Raw genomic sequence first — 16,524 nt, 5'->3', positions numbered from 1 at the left:
GATGTGAAGAGGAAAAGGTATGATGCGATGGCAGGCCGAAACGATGAGCAACGGAGGGCGAGACTCGGTGGAGATGTGTGTATGTATGTACATGCGAGGCCAGAGCTAGGCCTCCATCGCATCGGCGTCGGTGTCGCGGAGGGCCTGTAGCCTCTCGACCTCGTCGACGGGCACGGGCATCTCGTCCTGGCTGTCGCGGTAGGGGCGGGCCCACTTGGGGAAGACGCGCTTGTAGAGGGTGAGGAGGATGGTGTCCATCTGCGAAATGGGGCCGTCAAAGTGCGCCTTGAAGTATCCATGGGTTCCGAGGCTCTCGACAATATGGCCCGTCCTGCCCAGCTTGGTCGAAAGGGCAATGGGCGCAAAGTAGTGCACGTCCTCCGGGTTGAAGAACATGAAGCGGATCGTCGCCGTCTTCTTGTGCACCTTGTACGGGTGGCCCGACAGCACAATGCGCTTGGCGTTGATCCGCGTCGGTCCGGCATCGATCAGGTTGCCGAACCCGACCAGATGCGGCATCTGGCGCGCCCCCACGCCGCGCTGGTCCCACCCCGTCTCGCCATCCTCGACGCGCTCCCGCAGCAGCACGGCCGGCGCCGTCGAACCGCCAAACGTAATCGGCCCGTACACGGTGCCCACCGAGGCCGACACGCCGTGGCGCAGGAAGCGCTCAAACTTGTGCACATTGTTGACGCCCTTGCCGCCGCCGCGCGTGTGCTGTGAGAAAATCGGGTTGACCCGCAGCCGCCGCGGACCCAGGCACAGCACCAGGCTGTCCTTGGACTTGACCGGCTCCTCGTACTCGGTGTTTCTCGTGACGGTGAAATTGATGACCGACTTCTTGTGCTCGTGGCGCAGCAGGCCGAACAGAACAAACGGCACCACACCCGCCTTGCCGTTTGTTGTCGCCGTCGCCGTCGCCGCGGCCGCCAGCTCGGCCTCGAGCCCCTTGGCCCGGGCGCGCAGGGCGGCCGAGCGCGGCACGTCGCGGATCCACACCTCGACGCGGAAGCCCGGCTCGACGCCGTCGAGGAGCGCGCTCGCCTCGACGCGCCTCCGCGTCTTGTGGAAGTCGTCAAACTGGAAGATGCGCGCATAGTCGCGCGGCAGGTCCTCGTACGGGTCCCACGGGCTCGTGCGGAACGACTTGAGGCCGCGATACCGCGCGAAGCGCGTCCGCGCCGGCACGTCGCCGGGCGTGTCGACCTCGTCGGGGAACTCGGCGTCGTCGCGCGCGTCGCGCTCCTTTTTGCGCTGCTCCTGGTACGCCTGGTACTCGGCCTCGGCCTCTTCGTCGTCGAGGTCCTCGAACGGCATCTCGGACATGGCGTCCGACGCCATTGCGCTCGACGAGCCGCCCGCCGCATTCGCCATCATCGCCGCCTTGGCCGCCTCGTAGTCGTCGACGGCCTCGTTGACCGCCTCGTCGCCGCTGCCGTCCACCATGTCGTCGTCGTCGTCGTCGTCGTCATCATCGTCGCCGCTGAGGTCCGACTCGCCATCGCTCTCGATGATCCAGGCGGCGCGGAACTTGGGGTCGTCGGCGGCGTCCTTGGCGCCTCCCTTTTTCTGAATCGCCTTGGGCGTGGTGCCGGGCAGCGCCGGGGGCGGCGGCATCTCGCCGTTGGCCGCCTGCTGCGCAAACGCCTCGCCCGCCGCCATCTCCTCCTCGGTCGGCCAGGTCTGCTCGTTTTCCATGTCGTCGGCCTCGTTTTCGCTCACGAGGTCGTCGGCGTAGTCGGTGTCGCGCTCGTCGAGCACGTCGCCCGCCACGAGCGCCGCCTCGGTCCCTGCCGTCGACACGGCGTCGGTCTCGTCGGCCATGTCGGCATCGGCCATGTCGTCCGATGCCGCCGCCACCGCCGCCGCGCTGCTGCCGTTTTGCTGCTGTTGCTGCTGTTGCTGCTTGGCCTTCTTCTTGCTGTTGACGGCGCTCGACTTGGTCCTCCGCGTGCGTGCGTTCGGCGGCGGGGCGTAGGCGATCCTCTCGACCTCGAAGTCGCCAAAGTCGGGGATGTGGACGAGCCGGTTGGCGCTGAGGGGAGCTCCGCGGACCCACCCCTGCACCTTGAGCGTGCCGCGCGGCTCTGCGATCATGTCGGTGCCGCCGCCATTGGACGCAGAGGTCGTCGCCGTCGCCGTCGCTGCCGCTGCCGCATCAGCGACGTCGCCGTTGCCGCTGGGCACCCACTCTGCACCCTCGGACACGGTCCAGGCGCGGAAGTCTCTCCAGGCGACGCGCTTGGGCGTCGAGGTGGCGAGGGTGCGCAGGAGGGCGCCGCGCTCGGCCTTGTCATCGAGGGCGTGGACCTTGTCCGCGTCGGGGGCAAAGTAGCGCGCGAAGCTGAGCAGGCTCTTGCGCGCCTCGTTGGCCGCCTTTTGCGTGGGCCCGGCCTTTTTCGAACCGCCGACGCCCGATGCGCCGTCGGGGAGCAGGGTGGGTACGGCAAAGAGGGAGGTGGGGAGGCCCTGTGCCTGCAGCGTGCGGAGGCAGAGCTCGCCCCAGGAGCCCGGCTCGATGGAAGTGGATGCCGAGAGGATAAAGAGGACGAAGTCCGCGCACTTGCAGGCGTCGAGGATGGGGTAGAGTGCGCCGTAGGGGAGGGGGAGGAACTGGATCGTCTGGCGGAATCGGAGCGCCTCGAGCTCGCAAAAGGGCAGCTGGGCCTGGAGTGCGTCTGCGACGCTCCTGCCGTCGACGGGCTTTACGCCGCCCTCGTCACCCTCGTGCTCGATGCGCCTGACTGCGTCCCAGGCATCGCCGTCCTCGGTGAGGTCGACGACGGCGCAGATGCGCGGGGCGCCGCCGCCTGCGCCTGCGAAACCCTTTGCGAGGCCGCCGGCCGCGTCGAGTGCGGCTGCGGAGGCGGGTGCGCCCGGTGCTGATGCGGTGAATACGCGGTTGGACTGGACGAGTGCGGCGCGCTTTGCGTTCTGGGCCTGCTTTGCGAGGTTCTTTCTGTGCTGGCGGCTGCCGGACTCGTTGCCGGCGGCCGAGAGGAGGGGCGACGACTTGTGGGACGAAGCTCTGGATGCGCCGCCGTCCTGCGCCGAGGCTGCGCGGCCCTTTGACTGTTCCTTGAGGGCCGACTTGGACGAGTGCCGCGACTTGAAGGGCTTGTTGGACTGCCTCAGGGTCGAGGCGCGGTGGTGGTGCGACATGGTGGCTCTGCGCGGCCTTGCCTGGCGAGAGGCTGTCGGCGAGCGTACGATACGGGCGCGGGCGTGCGTGCGTGTGTGTGTGTGTGTGTGTCGGTGGGTCCGTCTGTGCGTGGGAGTGAAGAGGGGGAGCAGGTGGGGATGATGATGGGTCCGGAGGAGCTGGCTGCCCCCGCGCCGTGACCCTCCCATCCCATCCCAACCCGGCAAGAAGGAGAAAAAATTCCAGCTGCCCGAAGTGTTGGCCGCCCGCCAGGGGCCTGCCACGCCTGCCACTCGAAAAAAATCTCGAGCCGAGGGGCCGCCCAAGCTTCGGAAGTCGGATGAGCGGCCAGCCAGCCAGTCGGCCCGCGCGCAAGCGCAGCCAGCGAGCGAGGAGAGGAAAAGGGCACAGTCAGGGCCAGGCTAGGGCCAGGCTAGGGCCAGCCATGGCAAGCCCGTTGAGGTACGCCTGGACGGCCGGCCCTTGTCTGGCTCTCTGTGGCTCTCTCGGCAGCTAGGCAAGCCGGTTTTCAGAGAGCCGCACAGACAGACACAAGCAAGAGAGGGAGCAGCGAGGCAGGCAGACGGCAGTCGCACGCTGCACCTTTGTCTTCCGACGTTGCCTGGCCCCTTCGCTCCCTCCACCTTTGCCACCACCATCATACAGGCGTTCCCGCTGCCATCCCATCCCATAGCATCACCGGCGCTCGCTCAACTCGGCCACTGGCACCTGCACTCGCTCTTCTCCTCGCCCGGGCCCACCCCGCAGCTCCACCCCGTCTGGACCGCCGCCGCCGCCATGGCGTCGTCGTCGTCGGCCTACACCTTCCCGCCGGAGCGGGTCGTCAACGACGCCTCTCCCCTCCCCTCGCTCCACATCAGCCCACCGGGATCCAGCTACCCAGCAGCCACCACCACCACGGCATCGACGTCGTCGTCTCTGCCCGGCCTCGCGGGCGCAGCGGCGCCACCACCCACCACCGCCACCCGGCGGCCGCCGCACGGCCGCACCCGCTCCGGCTCGCTCGTCTCGGTGCAGCGCGTCGAAGAGACGCACGAGGAGATGCTCGACCAGAGCGCCGGCTTCAACGCAAACGCCGACTGGGTCAACTACAAGGGCGCCTGGGTCATCCACGTCGTCCTCATCCTCGTCGCAAAGATCCTCATCGACGTCATCCCCGCCATGCAGCAGGACACCAGCTGGACCCTCGTCAACCTGGGCTACATGGCACTCTCCTACCTCATGTTCCACTACGTCACCGGAACCCCCTTTGAGAGCAACGCCGGCGCCTACGACCAGCTCACCCTCTGGGAGCAGATCGACGAGGGCGCGCAGTACACGCCCGCCAAAAAGTGGCTCACCTCGGTCCCCATTGGCCTCTTTCTCGTATCCACCCACTACACCCGCTACAACCCCTGGCTGTTTGGCCTCAACTTTTCCGCACTCCTCTTCGTCCTCTTCCCCAAGCTCCCCATCCTCCACCGCCTCCGCTTCAAGTTCTTTGAACCCGCACCCACGCCCAGCCCCTACCCGAGCCAACCCCCAACTCCTACCCACTCAAAGGCGCCCAACCTCGGCGAGCTCCGTCTCTAGGCGGCCGACGGGCGGTCATCGCAGAACAGGGTATATTCGGCCTGCCCCCCCATAGCCCGCTCGCCGGCCGCGTGCGATGCAAGGACGGGCGGCTAGCCGGGGAATCATTCTCGCGCAACGTCGCCTCGCTGCGCCGCGCTGCCACGGCTCTACATACAGTCGCCGCTCGCCCCTCCCTCTCCGATGCCTCTAGCCTCCGTCCGACCCAGCCCATGTATGTACATACTTAAGGCGTCCGCCTGCTAGCCCGACTGACAAATAGCAGCCAAAGACAAGGCCGCAGGCGGAACAAGGAGCCCCTTTCCCTTCTCCCGTCGTCTGACTGCGAGTGCTAGGGAGGAGCGTCTGCGTCTGCGTCTGCGTCTGCGGGAGAGTGAAAGAGGATCCAGACGGCGAGGCCCCGCGCCGACAGCGAGACCTGACAGCGGCTCCAGAGGGAATCCTCGAGGTTGATGCAGTCGCCGCTCGACATGCACAGCGACAGCACCGGTTTAGGGTTCGTCTTTGCCGTCGTCGTCGTCGTCGTCGTTGTCGTTGTCGTTGGAGACAAGGAGGGCGGTCCAAAAGACGACGTCGGGACCTTTGTCATGCGTCTCTTCGTCGTCGGTCCAGCAGCAGGACGACGATGATGAGGAGATGGCGGGAGGAGGTGGACGGCACATGTCGATGGGCTGCCCAGCGACAGCAGCCCGATGTACCTCCCCCCTCCTCCTGGCCCCTCATCCACGTAGATCGACGAGGAGGGGGAGAGCGAGAGCGAGGGGAGGATCTTGGTGTTGAAAACCATCTTGAGATCGTACCCGACGACGACGGTGCCGGCGCAAAAGTAGGGTTGCGTCGTACCGCGGTCCGAGGTGTCGCGGCGGGAGACAAAGGGGGAGCGGGAGACGAGGTCGTTGATGTACTCGCACGCATCGTAGAGGCATTCTGGCATCCCCTCGTCCTCGCCGTCGTCGTCTGTATACGTCCCCCGTGTCGATCCTGTCCCCGCCGATGATGGGGGATGAGGAAGGAGGGACGCGAACGCATCCCGATCCACCTCGCCGCCGCCGGGCGCGAAACGCAGCGAAAAGCACCGCGGTGCCGTCTGCAGCACGTAGCCCATCTGCGGCGCCACGAGGTCGTGCAGCAGCTTCCTCTTGCGTTCTTCCCAGCTCAGCCGGCCGTCGTCGGCATCGATGGGCTGGCGATGGGGCGGGAGCGCGTGGCGTACGCCCACGCTGCTCATCCGCCGCCCGCTCTGGCTCTCGCGTCGACGCTCGCCGTCGCCCTCGAACGGCATCCCACCGGCCCGGACGGCAATCTCGTACTCGCACGTCGTCACGCCGTCGTCCCACGTCTTCCACGTCCGACGCGTGCAGCTCCCCTCGACCTCGTCACCCTCGCCCTCGCCCTCTTCATCGTCACGCCCGTCACGGACCACGCCGCCCACCTTGGACCCCGTGACATCGCCAAGCGCAATGCAGGCACCGCCCAGGTCGGCTCGGAAACCCGTGTAGGCGATCTCCATGCGCGGGGGCGGCAGCGCAGCGTCGAGGTCCAACGTCTCGTCCCGCCGCCGCACAGACGGGCAGTGCGGGCAGCTGAAGCTCGACCAGCTGCGCGGCGACGGCTTGTCGCACTCGAGGCACCGGTCGGTAAAGAGAGGCACGTCCTTGAGCAGCTTGGCCACCAAGTTCATCCGTCGGGCGTGCAGGCGCGCCGACGTCGCGACGGACGAGTCGGCGGCGCCGTGCGGGTCGCCTTGGGCATCGGTCCTCGCCTTCTTGGCGTGCGGTGACCCGAGGCGGTCGGACGAGGTTGAGCTTGGCGAGCCGGCGCCGTGATGCTGCTGTGTCCACGGGCTCGGCCAGGTGATGCTCGCGATGCCAGGCACCCGCCCGGCTTCGAGCTCCGCGGCTCTCTGCCTCGTCTCGTCGAGCTCTCTGCCCTCTTGCTCGAGCTGCGTCACGAGCTCACTGAGCTTCATGACCTTGGCCTCCTTGATGCTCTTGCCGGGTGCGGTCGGCCAGCTCGCGGCGGCCATGCCGGGCACGCGTCCGGCCTCGATGTCGGGGCCTCTCTGCTCCCACCCTTCGAGCTCCCTCTTTTCCTCTTCGAGCTGCCGCACGAGCTCGCTGAGCTTGATCACCTTGGCCTCCCTGGTGCTTCTGTTTGCCCAGGTCGGCGACGGTGGCCTGGCTAGCTCGCTTGACTTGCGCTTGCGACCGAGGCTCGCAGACCTCCTGGCTGTGGGCGTGGGCTTGATCGGCAGAGATACCACCTCCGCCTGGTCATCAGGTACGGCCTGCCACTGCGTGGATCGGTGCTGGATGAGCTCGGTGGCTCGGTCTATGCTTGGGGCGGGTATTGCCAGCGCACCCGCCTGACCAAGCTTGGCAGCCACCTGGTCGGTCCACGACTTGTTACTGCGGCCCTTGCCTCTCCTTTGCGTGGTTGCCGTGGCTGCCGTGGCTGCCGCAGGTGGGGGCCGATTCTCTCCCGGAACGATCTTGATGGGCTTGGGTTTTGCCGGCAGTTGTAGTGACGGTGCACGTGTGCTGCTGCTGGCCGAGGCAGCCTGGACGAGGCTGGTGGCGGGCATTGCCGGTGCAGCGCTGAGCCGCTGCGCAGCCAAAGCCGGCTTTATGATGGTATGTGAGGGTAAAACGGGCTGTGCCTGCGTGTCCCGCGCCTTGGTGGTGGTGGACGAGGGCACGGGTGTGGGCTTCGGGACCGACTCGGCGAGGTTGCTTTGCCCTTCGAGACCGGGTCGGCTGAGTGCGACAGAGGGGCCAGCCGCTGCGTCAGTGGTCATCTTCACTGCTGCAGCAGAAGGATCGGGCCGCGAATGGGACTGCTCGCATCGCGGCTTGAGAGGTCGTATGACGAGCCTTCGCTTGATGGTGGTGGTGATACCGAGGGTGGGTGTCTTGAAGATGTCCTTGGCGGGTGGGACGCCATTGCGCTCCGGCCGTCTTGAAGACGAAGAGCGAAGGGGTGCCTGCGGTGGCGGGCCGAGCGGTGCTGATGCCGTGGAAGCCGGACTGGACGTGAACGGTGCTGAGAGAGGGATAGGTGGGTGGCAAGAGGACAGGCGCGTGGTGGGCCGGCTGGGGGCCGAACGGTTGTGCATGGTCAAGGCGGCGCGAGGATGCCGGTTAGGCTGGCATCAGAAGCCCGGACCTCGCGCTGCGTTGCCGATGGCGTGGCGGGTCGATGGTTGAAGCGGGAGCGACGCCGGGGATGCAGAGGAAAGAGAGGGAAGGAAGGAAGGCGAGAGAGGCAAGGCGAGAGAGAGGAGCGAGAGGAGCGAGGAGGCGGCCAAAAGGGCTCAGCCAAACTCAGCCAACGGCCCCCGCGCGTGTGGAGGCGCTGTGAAAACACACGCAAACGGCGCACGGCCCAACGGGCAGCAGCCAACCGGCAGCCCGCCTTGTCCTCGTTCTTCTTCTTCTTCTTCTCGACCACCACCACCACCACCGCCGCACGCATCCGCAACCATGGCTCGCCACGCTCGACGCATCCCTCCGCCTTCAGGTGCTGGCGCAATGCCCCCTAGCTCTGCCGCCGCAACCCGATCCACGCCACGCGTACCCAACCGACTCAACCTCACCATCATCCTCGCCCTCCAGCCCGTCTTTCTGCTCGCAACCGCCTTCTTTATCGCATCTCCGCTCCTCGCAGACCCGCCACACGCACAGAGCGCCGACACCGAGATAGCCTCCAAGTACGCCGCAAGGCTCGCTGCCACGGACGGCGCCGTCCTCGTCACTGCAGCCTGGAAGGCCCTCGTCGCCGTCTTTGTCGTCCAGGGCTGGTGGTGCACCCGCATCGCAAGGTGGTGCCGCGCAGCCACCCAGCAGCAGCCTGCCCCAACCGAGAAACAAGTCGCTGCCTCTGCATCGTCGTCAAAGATCAAGGCTGCTGCTGCCGCCGACGGTCAGCCTGGCGACGAGCGCATCGGCAAAAGGGACGTCGAGGTGTGTGTCTCTTTCCGGCGCGCGGCCATCTTGCCCTTTCTTTCCACATGCTCACCCCTCGCATTTGCTCCGTCTACCGTTCTGCCCAACGTCGCACCAGGACGTGGCACTGTCCATCTTTTCGCTGCCGCTGCTCGTCGTCTTCTTCAACGTGGTCGTCATCCTCTTTGGCGCGCCAGTGTCGGCCCTCAAGAGCACCACGCTGCTTTCGTGCTACCTGGCGCTGCTCGTAGGCCTGCCGCTCGTCCACGTGCTGGGCGTGCCGTTCCTCTCGTTGCCGTCGCCATCTTCCTCTGCGACGCCAAGGAATGGCATCACTTCCGCCCCGAGCGCATCGGGGCAGGGTGGAGAACAACACCTGCTGTGGACGCAGCTTGTCACGCTCGACATCGCGCACCACCCCGCCATCCTGCCGCTCGTGGTTCCTGCCGTGACCGTGCTCAGCACCGCCGCCACGCTGGGCACGGCCGCGCTCGCGCTCGACTGGGAGCGGCAGTGGCAGACGTTCCCCCTCCCCTGCATCGCCGCCGCCGTTGCCGGGCTGATGGCGGGAAACACCCTCACGGCTGTGTGGGCGTGGCGCCAGTGATATTCTTATTTGGAGCACCGCCAGGCGTGGTGGATGCTGAGCGGTGTGTCGCCGCGTGGTCGTAGCGTGACCGACTGACATGACAATGCAAAGCAAATTGAGCAAGGGGCAGTGTGCGATCTCGACAAGACCAGCAGTTGATGCATCGAGGACGCAGTGGGGGCAAACTGACCAGGAGACTAGGCCGGGAAACGGCCTCTATCTGCCCTTGGAGCAGCTGCCTGGCCTGCTTGAGTTCTCTCGGCGCCATTCCTCTGCGAGCGGGCAGCATCTGCAAGAGGCGTGGCTAGGGACGGCATGCTGCCTGTCTCTCGTCAAAGGGAGTGGCGACAGGGTGCGAGCGGGCGTTGAATTATGCGGGTTTGGTGGTACACGGCGGATCTTACAAGTACAGCGGCGCGAGGCGAGGCCGGAAAAGGCCGGGGGGAGGGGAGCGCAGGGGTGACGCGATGCTAGGCGGCGGTCTGGGTCGCAGGCGCTTCCGAGGCCGTGATGGTAGAGCCCTCGACCTCCTCTGCGCGGGTGGTAGGGGTGGTATATGGAGTGAGAAAGAGGAAAGAAAAAGCGGGTCAGCCCAAGGCCGGTTACGACTGTTTAGGCCATCTGAGCAGGCAGGCCGGGCGGGGGGCTACTCACCCCATGGTCGGCGGCACGAGGGACAGCCCTCGTTGTCCTGGAGCCACTTCATGATGCAGTGCAGGTGAAACTCGTGCGAGCACTTGCCAAAGACTGCTCGGGGTGTGGTCAGATATCAGCCGAGCCGTGCGTCGCAGATCCACTCGAGCGCTATTCGGAGCCAGATGAGGAGGGGAGCAGAGGGGATGCTCACGCAGTGGGCAGCCATCGCCGGGCTCCTTGCAGGATCCGCAGACGCCATCAAAGTTGCTCTGGCAGATGCCGCAGATGTCGTCCGGATCCCGCACGTCCCAGACTGGCGGAAGTAGTATGCAAGCATCGATGGGCTGTCAGTCAGTCGGTGGCGAAAGAAAAGGAGCCCGGACGGGCGGGACGGGAGGGAGACTCACGCCAGTAGGCCACGGCGTTCCACTGCTTGACCTTGACCTTCATCGTGCTGTCCTGCCTGTAGCCTGACGGTGCTTGGTGGCTGTCTAGTGGTGGTGGTAGTGGTCGCGACTAAGGCGAAGATGGTGGTGGTGTGGAGAGAAGGTGGTGTTGATGTTTTCGGCGGCGCAGGCGATGCACGGTTCAGGCGAGGGCGTGCTTTGAGCTGCCTGACGTGCAGCCGGCTGGGCGGTCGTGGACCCTGAAGGGCTCTCTCTGGCAGGGTCTATCTGGCAGGGTCAAGCTTAGCCAGCAGGCCAGGTGGGTTGGGGGAGCCAGAGTCAGGGGGGGGAGGTTGGCCCTCCTCCTCCTTTCCCCTCCTCGACCTCATCGGCCTGCCTGCATTCGAGATCACCACTCCTTGCCCATCCAAGCCAGACAGCAGCAACGCGACTGCCGTGTTTCTAGCCTCAGCCGCTGCCGCAGCCCTCGTCGACGACTACCCAGCCCAAGCACACCGACTGATCCGCGCGGGGATACCCTCGTCTGACCCTGCCAGCCTGGCTCAACGCCACCGCTTTTCACTCACCAATCTCTCTCCCTCCAACGGCTGTCGCTGCCGCCACCGCCATGTCGAGTCCCATCCCGCCCCACTCGGCCCAGTCGAGCTTCCGCGGCCGCTCCTCGCCCCTCGTCGCGCCATCCGGCCCGCGCCTCACCCTTGCCCTGCGTCCATCCGTCTCTCTGGGCCCGTTCAAGCTCGGACTCTCGCTCTGGCACACCATCGACTACCTCCGCTCCCACCACAGCCTCTTCCCTCACGTCAACATCGCATTCGACCAGCACTCCCCGCGCCTCTCTCCCATCGTCGTCTCGGTCGAGCCCTACCTCAACCTCATCTTCAGCGGCGTCACCCAACGCCTCGTCGTCATCACACTCGACCGCCTCGCACCAAACGTCGCAGAGCCAGACCCCGCAGATCGCCCCGTCAGCGTCGTGTACAATGGCAGGACCATCTACGCCTCTGCGGCTGGGACGGGCGGTGGCGCGCCAAGCACGCTGACCAGGTCGGCCCTCCAACAGCTCCTCGGCCCCACCTATCCCGGCTGGACCCAAAAGCGCTCCAACCCGTACCTTGCCGAGCTTGCAAGACCAGCCGCCACTGCACAGGCCGCAGCCAAGGAGGATGTCGACGAGTTTGTGCTGGGCTATCCAGGTGTGGCGTTTGCCTTTGTCAAGAAGCCGCACGGTGCCGGCGGTAGGGAGGGCGAGATCGGTGAGCTAGCCACAGATGGGAGATTCTGTCCTTGAGCGCCACCTCGGCCTCCATACAAGACGCACCGCTGACGGCATCTCGAGCTCACTCTTGCACACCAATCTGTTTGGATCGCAGACAAGCACCACCCGGTCTCGACAATCTACGTCTTCAACGGCTCGAGCCCTGCGCAACCGGAAGAAGTCATCCTGTCGCCGTTTGCGCTCCACCAGGCGGTTCACGCCGGCCTCGCCTCACCGTCATCTGGCAGGACCAGGGGCGGAGCACTGTCGCCCACCTTTTCCGATCCGGGCGCAGGATCGCTTTCCGAGGCCGACCGAGCCGCCCTGGATCCCGAGGCGATCCACGTCCGGGCTCCATCTCTGCTCGAGGCCGTCATCGAGCCGCACCGGGGCATGACGCTGCACTTTGCCCGCGGCTCGGCATCCCGCACCGCCTCGCCACTCCCGCCCGCATCCACCAAGCTGCAAGGCGGCAACGGCTCTTCCGCAGCGGCGCACGTCGCGTCGACTGTCGTCGAACTGCTCCTCGGCGTGACGACGCCCCAGGACGCCGTGTGCGACCTCGGCGCACCGCAGCGCGTCTTCTACAAGGAGGATGACCGCATGAGGATCCACGCCGGCGGTCGGGGTAGCGGCGGTGCCGAAGCGATTTCCTTCCCGCCCGACGACCTCGACGGCGATGCGATGGGCGCTACGGACGATGCCCAAGATGGCTCGTCGGACGGCGGTGCGTAGCGTGAGGGCCCACGACGAGAGATCCTGGTGCCGAACGAGGGCTGACATCCAGCTCACCTCTTTGGCTCGCCCCGCAGACTCGCCGTTCTTCTACAACTACTTTGACCTCGGCATCGACCTCCTCTTCTCGAGCCGAGCCGACGTGGCCAGCTCGATCGAGGCCGCCCACCTGGCGACCACGACGGGCCAGGCGCGGCTGGAAAAGGTTGTGTGCCACACGAACGTGGCGGGCGATGCGCTCTTCCAGCGGTACAACCGGTGTCCCTGGAAGGTTGTCGAGGTGCAGAGGAACGAGTCCAGCGAGGATGCGAAAGAAGCCAAGGCGGGCAAGCAGAAGGGTGGCGGCGGAGCTGCCGAGACCACGGCGTCAGCGTCCGCAACGACGACGACGACGACAAAGGTGCTCTATGGCTTCGAAGACGACTTCAAGCCAGGAGCGACGACAGCCGCGCCAGCCAGGATCAAACCCGCTTCCGCTTCCACTTCGTCGTCGCCAACCAAGGCAGCAGCGACGAACGCGAGTCGCCAGGGCGGAGCTTCAGCGGTCGACGACGCGGTGGACGGACCGAGCATGGAGCTGGATCGGGGCACGTGCGCCGAGTTCAACGGCGGGCTGGAAGGTCAGCTCCACCGCGGCATCGCTGGCGGTGGTGGCATGGTCGGCGACGATACGATTGGCGGTAGCGTCGGAAGCAATGTCGGCGGCGGCGGCGCGGGACTGGCGGTGAGCGGAGGGGCAGGGGCAGGGGGAGGGGGAGTGATGGGCACGTTTGGATCGTTCGACGCGTCGTACCGCGACCGAGGGAACGATGCAGTGCATGGGGTCGCGGCGATGGGCCAGGGGCAGAGGACGGGGACGGGGCAGCACGAGAGGGACTCGCTCGTTAAGCTGGACCTGAGCACCGAGCTGGTCGCGAGGCCAGGACTGGTGCTCGAAGTGGGCAGGGACGGTTCGGTGGTCGGTGTCGTCGTCTTCTGACCGAGGCGAGGCGGGGCCAACGTTGCGCGCGCGAGTCAAGAGTGCACCGTGACGTGCAAGCGTGCGTTTCAGCGTCGTCTATATCGAGTCCAGGCTCGTGATGGAGATGGAAATCGCAGTGTCGATTGGCTGGCTGGCTGGGAGGCGTGCCGCACCGCATCGCATCGCCCGTCGACGGAAGACGCGGGAGATGGGATCTCGAAAACAGTCGCGCGGGTTCCGTGTTTCGGTCGTTGGGTCCTGCTCCAACGCTGCTGCCGCTTCTAGACCACCTCGATCCTACTGCATGTACTTGGTAGGTCTCGGCAGGTCTGAAGGGGGGTGAGGCGGGGCGGAGAAGGGCGAAACAAGAAGAGAATCAAAGTGGGGGGGCACAAGGGGGGTCAGGAAGGGAATCAGCATTTCCCGTCCTTGCCTTCCGTATCCCAGCATCAAAGGGGCAGCACGACGACGGCACGAGGCGACAAGGAAGAAGAAGACGGGGGGCCACAGACATACCGATGACCCTCTTTCGGATGTCCTCGACCTCGGAGTGGAGGCCATCGACAATCTTTTTGATTTCGACGCGCGACTTGTCGGCGTCGGCGCGCGTGACCGACGAGTTGGAGAGGGCCTTGATGTCGGCCTCGAGCTTGTTGAGACGCGCCAGGTGGCTCGTGATCTGTTGTGTCCGCGCACCAGAGCACGTCAGAGCAGAGCAGAGTAGGGCAAGGTTGGTCGAGGAGCGGATCGAGTCGCGTCGCGGGGTCAGACGAGGTCTGGCGTGGGCAGAGGAGGGACGGGGACGGGGACAGGGAGAGGGGCCGGCTCACCTTTTCAGTGCTTCCCTGGAGCTCCTCTACGCTGGCGAGCATGAGGTTGGAGGCGGCGTTGTACTCTTTGAGGAGGTAGTAGTAGCCGTATGCCGAAGCGAGGCCGAATCCGAGGAGGAATCCGAGCAGGCCGCCGCGGACCGAGGCCTGTCGTTGTGTTTGCGCGACCGAAACACCCATCCAAAGAAATGCAGTAGTGTCAGTGGACGTCAAGCGCCAGACTCTGGACCTTACGGCGTGCGTCCGGGATGCTGTGCCACTTCAACTCACGACGGGCCTTCGGACCGTGGGTCGTCCGACGACGATGGGAGCCGAGGGTGTGACGGAGGCAGCGGCGGACTTGACGTCGGCCTTTGCCTCCTTTGCGTGTGCGCGCGCGGCGGTGGTGGCTTCAGAGGCGGTGGAGCGTGCGGCCGTGGCGGCTTCGGATGCCGTCGACTTGGCCACCTGCCCGGCGGCCGAGGAGCCGACCGATGCGGCGGTACCTGCGACGCTGGAGTACGACGAGCGCAGCGCCGTGGTGCGCGCGGCGATGGGCGCGGTGCGGAAGAGGAGCGACATGGTGAGGCGACGGGGATGCGCGGGTGTGGATGCGGGACGGGGATGGAAGTGGAAGCTGCGCTGCGTGCGAGGATGACGAGGGGAAAGGAGGGCGGAAGCAAGGTGGTGCCAACGCGAGTGAGGGAGTGAGCGAGCGAGCCGGGGCGGAGCGGAGGTCCGCGAAGATTGGCCGGGGCCGCCGTTGACGTCGTTCCATCGCTCGCCGCCTGCCTTCCAGGCCAGGACCGGCCCTCGTCCTAGAAGGGGTCCGAGCGATTCCATCACCGATCCAGTCAACTTTCAAGGCAGCCCGATGGGCAGGCCAGTCCCTCCACACCGACGCCGGACGGCAAGGCGGCCATCCAACATGACCGGCCTTTGCAGGCGCACGTCCGTCTTGGGCGAGGCAGGCGTGCAGGCGGCTGCGTTTGGTTTAATGACGACGATCCGCTGCCGCCGCCGTCGGCCTGTTCCGAAGCGGCCCCCCATAATGGTGTCGGCGACCAGCCGATGGGCTCGCAAGGCTGAGATCGACAGACTGCCAGGCCGTGCGCTGCTGTGCTCGGGGCCATTCCGACGATGCTGGAAGGGGTCACCGTCGGGTCCTGTCCGACTTTGCAAGCCACGCCGTGCCGGGCAACGAGACCGAGGTTTCGACGGCCAGGCCTCGTACGCCGGCTGCTTGCCGACCGATCCGTCGAGCCGGAGATAGACAAGGCGCGCGCCGGCAAATCCCGTGGCCCCTTTGCCGCGGCGGATGCAGCCAGGGTCGAAGACGTTCGGCCGTCGTCGTCGTCGTCGTCGTTGTCTTCGCATGGTGATCCTTCCTCCCTGCCTTGTCTTCTCATCCAAGTCTTTTCGTCCATATTCCCCCTTCCCCTTTGGGCCGGCATCATCCCGACCGCCGTCGACGCTTCTTCGCGCCGCTTTGAGCCCAGCCCATCATGGCGACCCAAGCCAGCCGCGGCGACGAGACGACGCCGCTCATCACCCCCGCCTCGCCGACTCCACGCCCGCGCTCCCGCACCGGCACCCCTCACCTCAGCGGCGGCGGCGGCGGCGGCGGCGGCGGCGCGAGCAAGCGCAAGTCGACGGTCCTCATCCTCGGTTCCATCTTTTTCAGCGCCATCCTCGTCTCGCTCGTGCTGCGCCAGATCTCCAACGAGTTCCGCGACGCACCGCCCTCGCACTTTCCGCCGGGCTCCGACCAGCGCGGCCGCCTGCACCCGGCCTTCCTCGCAAAGGGAAGGCGCGGCGCCGTGGCGGCCGAAAACGTCGTGTGCAGCCGCATCGGCGTCGACGCGCTCCGCGACGGCGGCTCGGCCGTCGATGCCGCCGTCGCCGCCACCCTCTGCACGGGCGTGCTCAACATGTTTAGCTCCGGCATCGGAGGAGGCGGATTCATGCTCGTCCGCGATCCGACCGGGTGCAACGACGCAAAGGGGACCACGAGCGCCGGGCATCGCGACGACGGCACGTCGGCCCGCGGTCGGTGCGCCAGCTACACGTCAATCGACTTCCGCGAGACGGGACCCGCCGCCGCCAACACGACCATGTACGAGGGCCGCATGGACCAGGCGCGCTTCGGCGGCCTCTCGGTCGGCGTGCCCGGCGAGCTGCGCGGCCTCCAAGAGGCGCACCGCCGCTGGGGCCGGCTGCCGTGGAAGCGCCTCGTCATGCCCAGCGTCCACCTGGCCGAGCAGACGACCGTGTCAAAGGAGCTGGCGCGCCGCCTGGTCCTGTTTGGCCAGTTCATGTACGACGACCGGGCCTGGTCCGACATCTTTGTCGACCCGGCCACGGGCCTCCTCAAAAAGGAGGGCGACACCATCCGCCGCACCGCCTACGCCCACACGCTGCGCGCCGTCGCCGAGCGCGGCGCCGATGCGCTG

The 16,524-nt window shown here is 66.5% G+C and overlaps 8 protein-coding genes across 8 annotated transcripts in view; 4 read left to right on the top strand and 4 right to left on the bottom strand.

Annotated features, from left to right (window-relative positions):
* Positions 1 to 105: 105 nt before the first annotated feature.
* On the bottom strand, positions 106 to 3,162 carry PFL1_06325 (uncharacterized protein; the record flags this gene model as incomplete). Its single annotated transcript, XM_007883866.1, has 1 exon — positions 106 to 3,162. The coding sequence occupies one exon, from the start codon at positions 3,160 to 3,162 to the stop codon at positions 106 to 108; it is 3,057 nt and encodes a 1,018-aa protein (XP_007882057.1).
* Positions 3,163 to 3,940: 778 nt separating this feature from the next.
* Positions 3,941 to 4,735, top strand: PFL1_06324 (uncharacterized protein; the record flags this gene model as incomplete). Its single annotated transcript, XM_007883865.1, has 1 exon — positions 3,941 to 4,735. One exon carries the CDS (start codon positions 3,941 to 3,943, stop codon positions 4,733 to 4,735), a length of 795 nt encoding a protein of 264 aa, XP_007882056.1.
* A 331-nt stretch (positions 4,736 to 5,066) lies between these two features.
* PFL1_06323 (uncharacterized protein) lies at positions 5,067 to 7,850 on the bottom strand (the record flags this gene model as incomplete). Its single annotated transcript, XM_007883864.1, has 1 exon — positions 5,067 to 7,850. The coding sequence occupies one exon, from the start codon at positions 7,848 to 7,850 to the stop codon at positions 5,067 to 5,069; it is 2,784 nt and encodes a 927-aa protein (XP_007882055.1).
* Positions 7,851 to 8,217: 367 nt separating this feature from the next.
* PFL1_06322 (uncharacterized protein) lies at positions 8,218 to 9,286 on the top strand (the record flags this gene model as incomplete). The annotated part of the gene is made up of 2 exons (XM_007883863.1): positions 8,218 to 8,697; positions 8,798 to 9,286. 2 exons carry the CDS (start codon positions 8,218 to 8,220, stop codon positions 9,284 to 9,286), a joined length of 969 nt encoding a protein of 322 aa, XP_007882054.1.
* A 452-nt stretch (positions 9,287 to 9,738) lies between these two features.
* Positions 9,739 to 10,354, bottom strand: PFL1_06321 (uncharacterized protein; the record flags this gene model as incomplete). Its single annotated transcript, XM_007883862.1, has 4 exons — positions 9,739 to 9,800; positions 9,923 to 10,015; positions 10,116 to 10,217; positions 10,312 to 10,354. 4 exons carry the CDS (start codon positions 10,352 to 10,354, stop codon positions 9,739 to 9,741), a joined length of 300 nt encoding a protein of 99 aa, XP_007882053.1.
* Positions 10,355 to 10,918: 564 nt separating this feature from the next.
* Positions 10,919 to 13,280, top strand: PFL1_06320 (uncharacterized protein; the record flags this gene model as incomplete). Its single annotated transcript, XM_007883861.1, has 3 exons — positions 10,919 to 11,564; positions 11,682 to 12,293; positions 12,379 to 13,280. The coding sequence occupies 3 exons, from the start codon at positions 10,919 to 10,921 to the stop codon at positions 13,278 to 13,280; spliced, it is 2,160 nt and encodes a 719-aa protein (XP_007882052.1).
* Positions 13,281 to 13,559: 279 nt separating this feature from the next.
* Positions 13,560 to 14,653, bottom strand: PFL1_06319 (uncharacterized protein; the record flags this gene model as incomplete). Its single annotated transcript, XM_007883860.1, has 4 exons — positions 13,560 to 13,591; positions 13,779 to 13,941; positions 14,093 to 14,239; positions 14,363 to 14,653. The coding sequence occupies 4 exons, from the start codon at positions 14,651 to 14,653 to the stop codon at positions 13,560 to 13,562; spliced, it is 633 nt and encodes a 210-aa protein (XP_007882051.1).
* Positions 14,654 to 15,576: 923 nt separating this feature from the next.
* PFL1_06318 (uncharacterized protein) overlaps positions 15,577 to 16,524 on the top strand; it is a gene marked incomplete at both ends in the record, with an annotated part of 2,105 nt that continues 1,157 nt past the window's right edge. Inside the window, one exon of the mRNA XM_007883859.1 lies at positions 15,577 to 16,497. Within this exon, the coding sequence (XP_007882050.1) occupies positions 15,577 to 16,497 (921 nt within the window). The remainder of the gene's footprint in view (positions 16,498 to 16,524) is intronic.

This window comes from Pseudozyma flocculosa, assembly GCF_000417875.1.
Source record: "Pseudozyma flocculosa PF-1 unplaced genomic scaffold scaffold00025, whole genome shotgun sequence".
Taxonomy (NCBI): Eukaryota; Fungi; Basidiomycota; class Ustilaginomycetes; order Ustilaginales; family Ustilaginaceae; genus Pseudozyma; species Pseudozyma flocculosa.
Note: the sequence above shows the minus strand (reverse complement) of the source record. Positions and strands in the feature narration are given on the sequence as shown.